The sequence below is a fragment of the Copadichromis virginalis genome, linkage group LG12 (assembly GCF_057382275.1).
Source record: "Copadichromis virginalis isolate Kocher_CV1m ecotype Utaka linkage group LG12, C_Virginalis_male_GT1.1, whole genome shotgun sequence".
Classification (NCBI taxonomy): domain Eukaryota; kingdom Metazoa; phylum Chordata; class Actinopteri; order Cichliformes; family Cichlidae; genus Copadichromis; species Copadichromis virginalis.
This window is the reverse complement of record NC_140629.1, coordinates 35,402,233-35,417,163: the sequence shown is the minus strand read 5'-3', so window position 1 is coordinate 35,417,163 and position 14,931 is coordinate 35,402,233. Positions and strand designations below refer to the sequence as shown.

Sequence of the window (14,931 nt, the reverse complement as noted above, 5' to 3'; positions counted from 1 at the left end):
ATGGGGGACTATGTATGAAAATGGCTATAATTCCATCTTCTTACAAATTCTAAGACCTTAAATTCAAGAGTGGCCTGTGTCAAAGAGGCTGAGATCTCCAATGTCTCATCCACTCAATTTTACTTAAATGCAGTATTATAAATGTAACAAAATAAGAGAAAATAATCATTCTGTAATGAGTCTGAATAAGAAAAGTCCAATAGTATCACAAGCTGGAGTCTTTTTTACAAAGGTCACGATGTACAGTAAAACAATAGAAAATAGGAAGCAGCAACTGCAGTCATATGCGTCGAGGGTGATTTCAACAGGGATGCGTGTGTCTGTGTGTGGGTGGGTTGGTGGGTGTGTTCTTTCCCTCCTCAATCTACTCTGAGACTTACCCCAAACCACATCCTCAATTCGCACTCACGCTACCTAGCATTATCTACTAGAAATGGCATCAAACCTAAAAGAAGATGTGGTCTCAGCTAGAGAATGGGATTTACATTTCTGTCTTTTCTCTGCTCATCTTGCCATGTTGGCTTGAAGCAATGAGGCATTTGGGGGGTGTTGTACTGAGTCACTGCTTCCACAGTTGGACTTCATTGGGCATGGCCAGGAGAAAACCACAAGCTGGGTGTACTCGCTCAAATCATCTCAAAGATTGGTATTAGACATTTAGCATCAAAATAGATTACATAGTGAGAAAATTGTAAATTTTGTGTGATTTGATCACCTTCACCTTTAGAGTTGATGAATTTAAGATGACATAGCAGCAAGATGAGTCCTCACAGAGTCTCCATTCAACTTGTATCAAAGGTGCAGACTTCAAATGTAGTATAGGTGCAGTCCAGTCTCCCCCCCCCCCCAATTTTGTATTATTATTATTATTAATAATAATAATAATAATAATAATAGATTGGATTTATATAGCGCTTTTCAAGGCATCCAAAGCGCTTTACAATGCCACTATTCATTCACTCTCACATTCACACACTGGTGGAGGCAAGCTACGGTTGTAGCCACAGCTGCCCTGGGGCAGACTGACAGAAGCGAGGCTGCCATATCGCGCCATCGGCCCCTCTGGCCAACACCAGTAAGCGGTAGGTGAAGTGTCTTGCCCAAGGACACAACGACCAGGACAGAGAGGCCGGGGATCGGCAACCTTCCGGTTACGGATGTGCTTCCCAACCCCCTGAGCCACGGTCGCCCTTATATTAAAACAATAAGGTGCTACTGAATGTCACAGACATTCAGCTAGCCAGAAAGCCACCAAAGGTCAGTCATCCCTGTTGCGCGTGCACCTTTTCCTACCACACCCTTTCTGTCAGTCAACTTTACAATAATATGCCTGGATACTGTAATTTACTCAATTTTTCTAACACATTGAGACTTTTTTCTAATCTATAAGCCAAAAAGGTACATCAAAAAGAAAAACATTAACATAGAAATGAAATATTAGTTTTTTGGGTTTTAGAATTAAACCTAAAATCTTCATTTACACATCATAATTTACTCTACACATTTGTTTTTAGGTAACTACATATTCTGCTGCTGAAACAAAGTAAGATTATGGCAGCATCAGCATATGGAACTGGTAAGTGTGCAAAAAAATGTACAAACTTCGCTTTATTAAATAAATGCATATGGCAATATGCTTTAAGTAAATGTAGAAATTTATGATACTCGAGTTTGGCATCTAAGAATTTTAGTAACGCATACAATTTTGAATATTTGTCAGATAGTGATGTACTGGGAATATGAAAAGTGTAATTCAGTGAAAAACTGTTAAAATTTGCAATAACTCAAAGACATAAAAAATATAAAAGAAAAGAAAACTGAATCAATGCAATATTTAATTATTTAATGTCTCTTGTGTCTTCAACAGCATCTGAACTCAGGATTGTGATATTTGGAAAAAGTCAATTTGAAAAGATAACTTTAAGCAACTTGATCACAGGGAAAAAGGATTCTCGTGATATAACAATATCCAAGAAATCTATTGCCCAAGGACAGTGGAGGAAAATACCCATAACCGTAGTGAAAACCTCCGACATCTTCAGTGTTCCTGTGGAAAAAGTCAGACACGAGATGAAGATGTGTGTGGCCCGTGTCCCCCCTGGGCCAAATGTTTTCCTCCTGTTAGTGAAGCCTTCAGATTTCACAGAGGAAAACAGACAAAGGCTGAAGTTCATCTTGAGTTTGTTTGGTCCACATGCGCTTAAATACTCAATGGTCATCATAACACAAAAGGATGAAGAAAAGAATACTGCAGTAGAACAAATTATTCAAGAGTGCGGACAAAGACTGCATAAGTTAAACTCTGACAAAAAAGAGTGTCTTGACTTTGATCAGGAAACCATGATGGAAATGATGAATCAAATTGTGACTGAAAACAGGGGCGGACATCTAAATTTTTCTGAAAACCCTGATCCAACTGAAGCACTTGAAAGTCCAAAATCAAGGCTTCCACTTAATTCGGCACTGTGTGAGAGATCTGTTGTTGGGATGGAACCTGAGCATCCAAAACCAAAATCTCTTGTGAATTTAGGACTAAGTAAGAGACCTCAAGTTGGTGTTGAACAACCTCAATGGCCACATCTAAAACCTCCTTTAAACTCAGTACTATGTGGGAGCTTTGTTGTTGAAGAACCTGAGCATCCAAAACCAAAACTTCCTTTGAATTTAGGAATGAGTGAGAGACCTCGAGCTGGTATGGAAGAACCAGAATCTCCAAATATGAAACCTCTTTTGAATTTGAAACTGTGTGAGAAATCTCAAGTTGATATAGAAGAACCAGAGTCTTCAAATACAAAACCTCTTTCAAATTTGAAACTGTGTGAAAGACCTCAAGTTGGTGTGAAAGAGCCTCAAAGTTTAAATGTAAAACCTTCTTTAAACTTGGTACTGTGTGGGAGATTTGGAGTTGGAAAAACTTCAACTGCTAATGCCATCCTGGGAGAAAGAAAGTTGAATTCATTAGAGTATGTTAAACATCAGGCAGAAGTTTATGGTCGACTGATTTCAATGGTGGAGCTACCGGTTCTATTTGGAAAATCTCAGGAAGAAGCGATGAGGGAAGCCTTCAAGAGCATTTCTCTCTGTGATCCTGAGGGTGTCCATGCTTTTATCCTGGTGCTACCTTTGGATCCCCTTACAGATGAAGACAAGGGTGAGTTGGAGACCATCAAAAATATACTAAGCTCTCAAGTCAAAGACTTTACAATAATTCTTTTTACTGTGGAGACCAATCCTACACACCCAGATGTTGTTAACTTTTTAAAAAGAAACAAAGAGATCGAAGAGCTCTGTCGGAGTTTTAGTGTCCGATATCTTGTCCTCAATGTCAACAACAGACAGCAGATTCCCCAGCTACTGGATGCTGTGGAAGAGATAAAAATGGTTTCCAAAAGTTTCAAAAAGGAAACCATTGCAAAACCTTGTATGCACAACAGTGCAGAATGTACATCACAACTGGAAGAGGCTCCTCACACATCACAGAGCCTGGATCAACTCAGGATTGTGATGATTGGGAAAACTGGAAGTGGAAAGAGTGCCACTGCAAACACTATTTTGGGCAAAAAGTGCTTTCATTCGAAGGCCAGTATGAAATCAGTGACCAGGCTCTGCCAAAAACAAACAGCGGAAATTGAAGGGCATCCTGTCATCGTGGTTGACACGCCTGGTTTATTTGACACAGCTCTATCCAGTGATGAAGTTAAACAGGAACTTGTCAAATGCATCACAATGGTGGCTCCTGGACCTCATGTGTTCTTACTCGTCCTGCCGATCGGTCACTTTACAGAGGAAGAAAAACAAACTGTGGAGCTCATTAAAAACATTTTTGGCAAGAATTGCAATGACTTCATCATTGTCATATTTACCAGAGGAGATGATCTTAAAAACCAAACAATTGAAAGTTACCTCAACGAAAACAGTGAAGACTTTGTCAAAAAACTGTTAACTGATTGTGGAGGACAATACCATGTCTTAAATAACAATGATCAGAGCCGTTTTCAAGTAAGTGAGCTGCTGACCAAGATCGAGTCAAGAGTAAGGAAAAATGGCGGTGGCTATTACACCTCAGAGATGTTCAAAGAGGCAGAGGCAACAATTCAGAAGGAAATGGATAAGATTATGAAGAAGGAAGAAGAAATGCAGAGATATAAGAGAGACCTTCAAAGACAACATGAAGAGGAAATCAAAGAGATGAGGCAAAAAACTGAACAGGTAAGAGCTTTAACAGAAAAAGCATTAGAAGAAAAAAAGGAATTCATTAAGAGAGAGGAGGAGAAAAAAAGGGTGGATGAGGAAAGGGCCCAAAAGGAAAGGGAAAGGAAACAGAGGTATGAAATTCAGCAAAAGCAATGGAAAGAAAAAGAGAAGGAAATTAAGTCTGGATCATTAAAAAAGACAATTAAGGGTCAAATATGGGTACAGAGTTCAAAAGAAAATGAAAAAGCAAGAGAGGCTTGGAGGAAAGTACAACAACAGTGGCAGGAAACACACTTTAGAGGATGCCAACAGAGATCGGAGGAGCAAACACAATCTAAAAAACTCTGTGAAGAATATGAGCAGGAAAAAACAGAACATGACCTCCAAAAAAAAGAACAAGATCAACTTCGAGAAGAACAAGAGAAAAAAGAATGGAGAGAACTGCAACAAAACCTACAAAAGCAAGTCGAGGAAATGAGGGGAAAAAATCAAGAGGAAGCCAGAAAGCAAGCAGAGGAGTTCAATGAATTTAGACAGAGATACGCCACTGACTTAAAAGCTGCAGTAGCAGAGTGTGAAAGGGAAATTGAGAATATGAAGCTAAACCAACAGGAATACAGTAGCTACATGATTCAACAACTGTGCCAGAACAAGGCATATCAGAATGACTTTGACCAACTAAAGAAGAGACAAGAAAAAGAAATGAATGAGCTCAAGCCATTTATTCAAGACCAAAGACAAATGTACGAGCTACAGAAAACACACGAGGAAGAAAGAAACAAGTGGATCCGGGAACATGTGCGTAAATCCAAAGAAGAAGAAAGTTGTAGTATTTTATGAAATTTTTTTTTATATATTTACTTTGGTGTTGCCCCATGACTCATCAATGTAATACCAATATTTTTGCCAATTAAGATACCAAACATTGGGAGCTGTTTTTGTGAGATTAAAACCATTTATCCTTTACATGTCGTTTTTATGTTCAACCACTGACGTTCTAGTTTGTTCCTCGTTCACTTGGTCATGGGGTTTTAAAATGACTGTCCAAAATAAATGCCTGATGCCATTACCGACAGACTACCAAGTGATAAGACTTGACTACAGTAGGACCCTCTTACTGTTATCACTACAAAATTTTACGTAATAGGTCTCTTGGACTGCCACTTGGAAGAGTGACAGTTTTCTCCCACTGAAAACACTATGTCCAGATGAACAGATTCAACTTTCTGATAAGAAGTAATGGACCCTCATCAAATTGGTGAAGACTTTATAAGATTTGGGACAGAGGGAATCTCCCTCCAAATTATTTAAATTTGTTTATCCTGTCCTTAATGCACCATCATCACACAAGCTTAATAGAAATGCAGAGATTTATCCATTTACCATACTATACCACACCACACACCCATCCATCAGAAATCTAATTATTTGCATCATGAAATAATGCAAACATTTTGTTTAAAGGACAAAATGTGCATAACTCTTCCTCTACAAACCCCCAAGGTACAATGTGCACACTAACACGATTGCCATATCATGACAGCACATTTTATAACTGTAAAAAAAATGGCACATGAAGTAGTATGTGGCTTACTGCCTTACCTGGGTACAATTTTATGCCACTGCAACTGCACTGCAAACCCTTCTGATTTCAGATGAATAAACTAGTCTTCATTCTTATTAAGATACTTTTAAAAACTGTATTGCAGTGGCATACACTTACTTTCAGAAAAGCTGGCAAAGTCAAAGACCAAACAAACTAACTCAATCACTCAAACCACATCACAAATAAATGAGTCTAAAACATGCCATTTGTAGTGCCATTATTTCAAGTTTCTCTCCGGTATAATGCTACTCTTGGCCTAGTTGAAGAAATGTTATCATTATTTTTTGTTTTTTGTAACTAAAGAAAAAAGAATTAATGCTCTAGTTATCTGTGTGATTTTTCTAGCTAACAGCGACTGGTGGTTGAGAAGATATTTTTATCTCTTCCTTTAGTAAAAGTACTGATATCTCAATCTGAAAAGACTCCATTATAGATTATTATAATTCCTGTTTTTAAAACTTGACAACTGTGTGAACATTAACAGCATATTTTACAGAATATATGAAAAATACAACTACTTATTGTACAAGAAAACCTCTATCTATCATTGTCGAGGTAGTTGCATATAAGGCAATGAGTATGCTCTATAAAAATTATAACGTGCCTTTCCTGTGAGGCTATAGCATTTCACGAGCTAAAAAACTACCCCTCCAACATAAGTAAGAAATCTGTTTTAAAAAAGGAAAGGAAAACTCAAAGTGGTGTGTTTAGCAAAGCTTGTTTACTTCAACAAATAAGGTCAACAAAGTGTTTCTTGAAGTGTTAATTTTTTTTTAAAAAAAGGTTGGTGGAGGCTGCATATGTTGAACTTGCTTGTTTTATCAAACCTAGCATGAAATTAGCTTATTGTTCCTTCACCATATGTGAACATTTCCTTGCTAGCATGCTAAAGAAGTTGCTATTTCACATTACTCCACTGCACATGTGAAAGCGTTGCACAAACTGTTTCCAAGACATTACTTACCTTATGAGATGATAAATTGGAGTGTAATTTACTTTATGCATTGTTAATGCTACTTCTTACATGTTTAGTTTGCACACACTGCTAGAGCCCACTGCCAGGCAATTAAACAATCAGGCGTGTTCATAGCCAAATCAAATTTTACATGGAACCAGTCAGAACAACTTGCCTTTGTTTTAAGTGACCCAATGTAAACAAACCACTGTAGAAGTAACATTGTGAATTGTTTGTGTGCAAGTATACAGGATAATAAACACATAAAATGTGAGAAAAGAAGACCTTCTCCTACCTGTACTGTACAACCATCATGTTCTGCTCCCCACAGTGTCTCGCACAGCGAATATACCTCATCCAGCTGGATTTACTGGGATCATTACCATCAATAAAGTGCTGTAACGTTCCCTCTGCATCGTAGATCTGGAAAACACAAATGATCAGAGTTGAAAACAGAGGGCTTGTTGTGATTAATTCAGGATAGTATTGATATAGCTGAAAAAGGCAACCTTCAGATTTAGATATCTATTGAATTATTTTACTTTGAGCGACTAACAAGTCAAAGATATTTGCTCATTTTCTAAACTGACAATGAAACAAACCTCACTTAAGAATGGCAGGAAAAAGGCAAAGAAATACAATGTTTGTAACATATTATAATGTCATAGCTCAGTGGTCCGTATCTGTATCTTTACCATTACAATCTATTTGTATCTATTTGAGTTTTACTATGGTGTAGTAGCAAAACTAAAATCAAAAGAAAAATATAATAAATTATATTAGTTATAGTTTTAGTCAACAGACAATACAGCAGTGAATTTGGGATGTTTATATTGACTGAGTGTTGTACCGTTACAAGATATTGTGGTTATTTGGTAATTTTTTCTGAGGTTCTGTTCAACATTTCCACCAAAAAATAACTAGTTCAGTTCATTTAAAACACTATAGTTCAGCTGAGACTATCAATATTTTTAACTAACAACTGAAATTTCTGAATTCACTCTGGAAACCAATGCAAACTTAGACTGTACTGGATGTAAACTTAAAGGCAAAAGTTAAAAAATTACTTAGGAAATACAAAACTAAAATTCAGACAGGAAGACAATGTTTCTGTTGCTCTGCCAAGCTCCAAAAGAATTGCAAAGTAGCCGATATAAAAGATTGATGATGTAAAACAATCTGCAGCCACAAGGTGAATAAAAAGTCTTGCAAAAAAGACTAAGAAAAGTCAGGATCTACACAAATCTCTGCTCTGATTTGCCATGAAGTCTCAAAGATTTAAAATTGACTTTTTTAGGAGATTTCATCAAATGTTTAGGGTTGCATTTGTCATGATGCTGGCAGTTGCAGATTAATTTTTGAAGCTAAAAATATATGACTTTTTGCTAAATAAGATTTGGTTCCACTATAGTTATACCCAGAGTTTAGGTTAAATGAGTACTTGTAAAACTACAAGAGGTATAAGGATATTTATGGTAAATCAAAGCCAAACATTTTAATTTTTGGAGATTTATAGTCTGATGATGTATCAGCCTCTTTTATTAAGAATGAACCCTTGCAACTGAAAACGATAACGAGTTGTGCACTTGTAGCTCAGACAAATAACTTAATTTGATTTGAAATGTTTTAAACAAGATTCTGCAACTACTCATTAGGCTCTTATCCACAGTCAGCTGGAGCTGTGATGATTACAGCCTGCTGGGCGTTAAACATTACACAGACCTGATTTACACCTGCTTAAAAGCCTTACAGCTCTGTCTGCCAGCTTTAACATCGAGGCCTAAAAATACTTTTTCACAGCAACAGTGGAAGGCTGCACATCAAATAAGAAAAATGGAGCTGAAACGTAAACCAAACAAGGGTCCATTAAGAGGAAGAAGCAGCTTGCTTTTTTTCCTGTTGCTCCTGGCTCAAAGATGAGATCTCTCAGTCTGTTCCCCTAAAGAAAACCACAAGTCCTACTTTTAAACGGAAAACATTAAAATGAAATGTTTGAACTGGTGGGAAATTTGCTGATCACATTCCCCAGAGATTTAATGTTTCTTGTATTTATAATGACCCAGTGACCTCTAGTGCCACCCTCAGGCTCAATGATTTCATTCTCTATTCAAGCTTTCAGTTCCTTCAACAACAGATCTTTTTGTTGCATGGAGAGTCTGAAGTTATCATTTTACATTGATTTGAGAATGTGTAACTTAAAGGATCACTAGTATTACTGGACCGATGTAAATGGTATATGAGAAGATGACATCTAGATATCTGCTGCAAAGGCAACAGGGATGAGACAATTAAAAATGAGTAAATAAATCAACAGAAATCTGAAGAGTGCACAGCTAATAGTGATCATAAGCACTTAAAAGCAGTCGATCTCCCTTAGCCTCCGTCTGTGTGTGTGTTCATTATTAATCCATCCCTCCGTCCATCCGTGGTAAAGATGCAGTGTGACTGTATTGAGGCGGCGTTGAGTGTGTTTATAAGGTGATGACCTGAGCCAATAGCCTGCCTCTCTGCTGTCCATACAGCCAACAAACAATCAATGCAGTAAATGACTGTGAGAATCAGAGGAAACAGCTTCATTTATTATTCTCTGTATGTAAGCACTTTACTGTCTGTCGCTGTTGGACTGCCTGCACACTCTCCTGCCTTTATCCGAATCTTTGTCCATTTCACATAAACTACTTTATATGATTAAGTGTACATTTTTTTCTAGGTTGTTTATCTTGTGGCCTGAAACTCTTTCCACGTTTTCTCTGTTTCACATAATTAAGACACAAAAACTTCCAAGTTAGCTTTTTTGTGCTATGTACAAAGATGTTGAGTTTGCTATGATAAATACTATTTAATTTATGCAGTAAACCTTCACATGAGAAGCTGGTGAAAAAAACAAAACAATCTATGATTAAGGCAGTTACAGACTGTATATAAAGACTGTGAGAGGCATGATGGCTTTGCCCATTTGTTTGGGGGCATTTTATAGCCTCATTCTCATATTTTTTGGGTGGGAGGGGGTGGGTGGGTTCAGGGGGTGGAGGAGGTTACTATAATTAAACAGAAATGGTTAGTTACCAACTTTGGTGAGCTCGGTTAGCATGCTGCATTCATAAACTATGAGTACAATGCAGAGACATAGACACCTGCTATTTACTGCCAAGTCGCATCCCAAAAATCATTTTTAGTTCATGCACTATAATGTGAAAATGTTTATTTCTGCTGGATATTTTTAATATGGGAATCTATAAGAATGAACTCACTTTGGAGTCAGCCTCAAGTGGACATTAGAGGAACTGCAGTTTCTGGCACATTTGTTTTTCTTTTTTTCCCCCTTTTAATTTTTTTTTTTAAATTCCAGGAGGTAGCCACTCAGTAAAGTTTGTTGTTTTGTTTTAAATAAATGAGGGCTCATAATTATTGTCTACACCAACAATTCTCCTGGGGATGACTGATGAGGTGCTTTATTTATAATTTTGCAGCATCATGGAGATTAGAAGCCTTATATATTTCACATTAAACATCAGTCACTTTCAAATATCACTGTTCTGTTCTACTCAGAAGTTTACTTGTTCATTTTTTTAACATTTAGATTTTCCAGAGTAGTTTTTAAAAATTTAGCCTGCTGGCTTCACATTCACCGTGTACAGTAGTGAATGAGTGTCATTAAAAAAGTATTTTTTCATGATATTTTGGTTTTTTGTGGGGTTTTTAATCTTGTTTCAGATAATGACAAACAACAATGACGTATCCAGCACATTTGTTTTTCCTAAAGCTTTAAAAATGCACAAAGCAAAATATACAGGAAAGTAGTTCAGAAAATATATTAAAACTTGTTTCGGTATTAGTCCTCTGCATGCTATGATCCAATGGTGTTGTGCACTGTAGGATTAACAGCACTCTAGTCTGACTCTTGGTAAAACTGACCGATTAGCTGAATTCTATTTTTTGTTTTCGTAGACTTTTAATTTTTGTTTTCTTTTTGTAATTTGTGTCCTTGCCTCATTGAAGCATTTTGAATTTCCTGAAATGGTTTTAGCATTCATTTCTTGTCACGAATCTGTGCTGATTTAAAGTTTTACCCTTGCTATTATATTATGTCACTTTCTCATTGGCAGGGCCAGCTTTTGCTGAGTTTACATATGACATCTGAAGCTCCAGTGAACTTGGGCCTCTCAGACCAGCAGCTGGTTTCTAGCTCGATGCTGTTCTGTCAAAGACGTTTTGGCCGCCTGTGTTTATCAAATCCATCGCTACAAAATTCCAGCCATAAGATAAACGGCCAAAGAGAAAATGTTGTTTAGCTGAACAGACAGAAAATGTTGCAAACATTGCCAGGCTGCCGGATTGGCTTCACGGCTCCAGCTGTCATTTTTCCATCTGAGCACAACAGTCGTCACAAAACGAGACTTTTTTTTTTTCTTCGTAGCTTCAGTCTGTTGAAGCTAAATAAATTCTCCTTGTTTGACCCTCAGTTTGTTCGGGACAGATGACCCTTACAGCAGCACACTGGTTTATTTTCTCACACTCAGACCACACATAATACATACTATAAGTGCTGCTTCTGCAGAAAGCGCAGTGTCTTGGGAGCTTTATTCAAAGAAACTGCAATGACTAACACGCCATTTCATCTTTGTTTAATCTATTGAATAATTCTATGTAGTTTATGAAACAGTAGAAAAAGTTCACACCACATCATATCCACACTTGCCTTGTTTTTCCCGACACAGCAAAGCTTTCCATCTTACTCCCATGTATAAATCTGCAAATGCTGGAGTTTGACAGCTTTTCATCACAATTATAACATTTTAAGATTTTATCTTTCAATTCTGGTAAAAATCCTGATAATATTGAGAAAGCCATGCATGACACACTTTCATGTGGTAAAGCACTATGCTCTGACAATACACTTAAAGGTACTTATTTAAATTACCCTCTTTCACCACCAAGAAATTACATTTTACATATAGGTATGCAGTATGAAGACATTTCCTCCCTTTAAGGTTTTAGATTAATAATGTAACAACATACACCGCAGCTCTAATGCAGCTTCATCTGATATCTCTTCAACACAACACATTTGACATTTATCAGTAAGTGGTTGTTTTGTTAATACCTTTAGTTAATGTTGCACAGAGTGCTGCAGAGGTGTAAAATCCACTTTCAGACATTTCTACTACTATTTCACAATTTTGTTTAGAGAAGGATTGTTCAGATCTGCTCCTTACTTTGAGTATTGGATGTTTTCTGTCCTTATTATTGTGGAAAGTGTGGCAAGTTACATAAAGTCAAGCAAAACTGATTATTTAGTTTTAACTTTTCAATAGAGCTGAAGTGGAGGGTGAGAGAGCCTAATCTATCTGCATCCGCCTCTTTGGCTTTACAAGAACCAGAAAACTGGAGGTAAGAGGGGAGAATAACACGCTCACAGACACACACACACACACACACACACAGACACACACGTGCAGACGCAGAAACCAGTGACAGCTTGTGTGTCTTTTTAAGAGAGTGGATTACAGCTCTCTCTTTCAGTCATTGATCTCTGCTGTCAGGTCTTCACTTACTGCTCTGTCACTGGCCACACACACACACACACACACACACACACACACACACACACCAGGCTATACTAAATAGATGCTCTTACTTGTTACCCTGGAGCATGGATGTATGTAGCTTTCATAGATTAAATATTTAATAATTAATTTTTGCTTTCGAGCTCAGGAATTTGAATTTGGACGTATTTGTGATTGATGGCTGTTAATGAGGGACCTGCACAGCCTCAATCAACACCCTGGAATGCACACATACACACACTCTCTCTCTCTCACATACACACACTCTCTCTCTCTCTCTCTCTCTCTCACACACACACACACACACACACACACACACACACACACAGGAGGAGAGACTACAATTTACCAACAGTGTTTTGACCTTCTGACCTAATTACAGAGAGTAAATCTTCTCCTTGTCTGGGCCAAGAGCAGAGATACTCTGTGATGTGTCTGAGTGTGTGCATGTGTGTGTTTACAGACAGGAATGCATTTCAGCTATCAGTTAAAAACACTTAACTGTCGCTCTGAACCTACACTGGCATGTAAATGGCCACTTCGCCGTCAGACGACGATATGAGTGAGACAAGTGTGTGCGTGCGTTAAATGCATTTATCACTTTGTGTGTGTCAGTAAGTCACTAATGCAGCTGTGAGTTATCATTTCTGAAGGTGTTACGACACTTCCTCTATCACACACACACACACACACAAGCATATGGGAGTGTGTTTGAAGCTTTTAACAGAGAACAGTTTTGTTTGTTATGAAATGAAGCTAATATTAGGTGATATTTGGTGTGACAGTTCAGTTTTTCCATCTTCAGTATGTCAACACACACACACACGCACGCACACACGCACGCACGCACACACACACGCACACGCACACAAGCATATGGGAGTGTGTTTGAAGCTTTTAACAGAGAACAGTTTTGTTTGTTATGAAATGAAGCTAATATTAGGTGATATTTGGTGTGACAGTTCAGTTTTTCCATCTTCAGTATGTCAACACACACACACACACGCACGCACGCACACACACACACACACACACACACACACACACACACACACACACACACAAAGTGTCAACAGACTTCAGAGTCTGAATTCTCTCTGCAAAACAACAAAAACTATTTTATAACGGACCCTGTATATGTAATAAGTATAAAAAACAAAAACAAAAACATACTTGTAGCTAATTAAAACCCCTGGAACTGGATAATTAATACCATAACCTTTGTGTTCTTAAAGGTCTTGGGGAAAAAAGGGTGGAAGACTGACTTCAGGAGTGAGTTATGATTGCTGGGGGGAAGACTTTTGCATCTTAACAATGTTAGATTTCTTTGAAAATGTAAATGTTCTATTTAGGCCCCAAAACACTGCAAAAAAAGGGGAAAAACCCCAAAACAAACACAAACACACTTGAAACATAAATTTCTTTGTTACTCAAAGCAAGCAACGTGTGGTTACACTTGAAATGAACACTACCATTTTATGGTGTTAAATGATGTGTAAAAAAAGTTAGGGTTAAGGTCGGGGTTAGAGTGCTGCTCACAGCATGAAAAGAAATAAAATTTAAAGATGAGGGTCCTAAACAATTTCCTTAACACCATCTTACAACATAACAGTTTCCCTCTTTGGGGGCACTTTATCTATATTTAAGATCTTTTAATATATGCCATGTATCCAGTTGAATAATTGAATAATTGAGTTTGAATCATTTTGAATTGATTTTTTTTTTGTCAAAAGTAAAAAGCAATGACCAATAGTTACTGTATGTCCTGAAAGTAGCCTTAAAAATGTAAAAGTTAAAATAAAAAGGTGCAGTTTCTCTACTGTGAGTTGATCTTGTCCTGCACTTGGGGCTAACTCCAAAAGTGAGTTAATCTCCATTGACTTTCATGTTAAAATGTGCAAATTTAATACAGAAATAAAAGTGCTTACAGTTATTATTATGGTCTTTACAACTAATTTCCCTCCTTTATAACAACTGAGTCCATCTCACCTATTAAAGGGCAATTTTTTTTAATAACCCAACCATTTCAAACTTATGAAGGCTTAAGGTAACAAGTGTGATTCCTGTGATTAACCTATGCGTTGCATCCACAGCTTTTATGACATCCCATTCTAAACAGATCCCTCCCTTGGCAGCTCTAACAGCTTCCATTATTCTGAGAAGGCTTTGCACAAGATTTCAAGCAGCGTTTGTGGAAACTTTTGCCCGTTCATCCAGAAGAACATTTTTAGGGTCAGAGTTCAGGGCTCTATGCAGGTCAGTCCAGTTTTTCCACACTAAACCTATCCAACATGCCTTTATGGAACTTGTTTTGTGAACTGGGGCACAGTCATCCTGGAAGAGAAAAGGGCCTTTCTCAAACTGTTCCCACAAAAATGGAAGCATAGAATTTTTCAAATTGTTTCTGGTAAGCTGAACCATTAAGAATTCCCTTCACTGGCGCTAAGAATGCCAGGCTAAAACCCAGATCAAGATCAATGATCAGGGTAGCCCAACTTTTGTCTTTATGGTCCATCAGCTAGGCCTCATCTCCACTGTGTGCTGTTGGTTCATTTTAAATACAATTATCTGACAAATAATATGGCATAATGTATCATATTGCCCACCTA

The 14,931-nt window shown here is 37.5% G+C and overlaps 2 protein-coding genes across 2 annotated transcripts in view; one reads left to right on the top strand and one right to left on the bottom strand.

Annotated features, from left to right (window-relative positions):
- Positions 1-1,521: 1,521 nt before the first annotated feature.
- Positions 1,522-6,988, top strand: LOC146697509 (uncharacterized). The gene is made up of 2 exons (XM_085476291.1): positions 1,522-1,576; positions 1,868-6,988. Exons 1-2 carry the CDS (start codon positions 1,552-1,554, stop codon positions 5,032-5,034), a joined length of 3,192 nt encoding a protein of 1,063 aa, XP_085332417.1. The 5' UTR covers positions 1,522-1,551; the 3' UTR covers positions 5,035-6,988.
- A 58-nt stretch (positions 6,989-7,046) lies between these two features.
- The window catches only part of LOC146697508 (putative histone-lysine N-methyltransferase PRDM6), a 34,167-nt gene continuing 26,282 nt past the window's right edge, over positions 7,047-14,931 (bottom strand). Inside the window, exon 5 of the mRNA XM_085474246.1 lies at positions 7,047-7,178. Coding sequence (XP_085330372.1) covers positions 7,047-7,178 — 132 coding nt within the window. The remainder of the gene's footprint in view (positions 7,179-14,931) is intronic.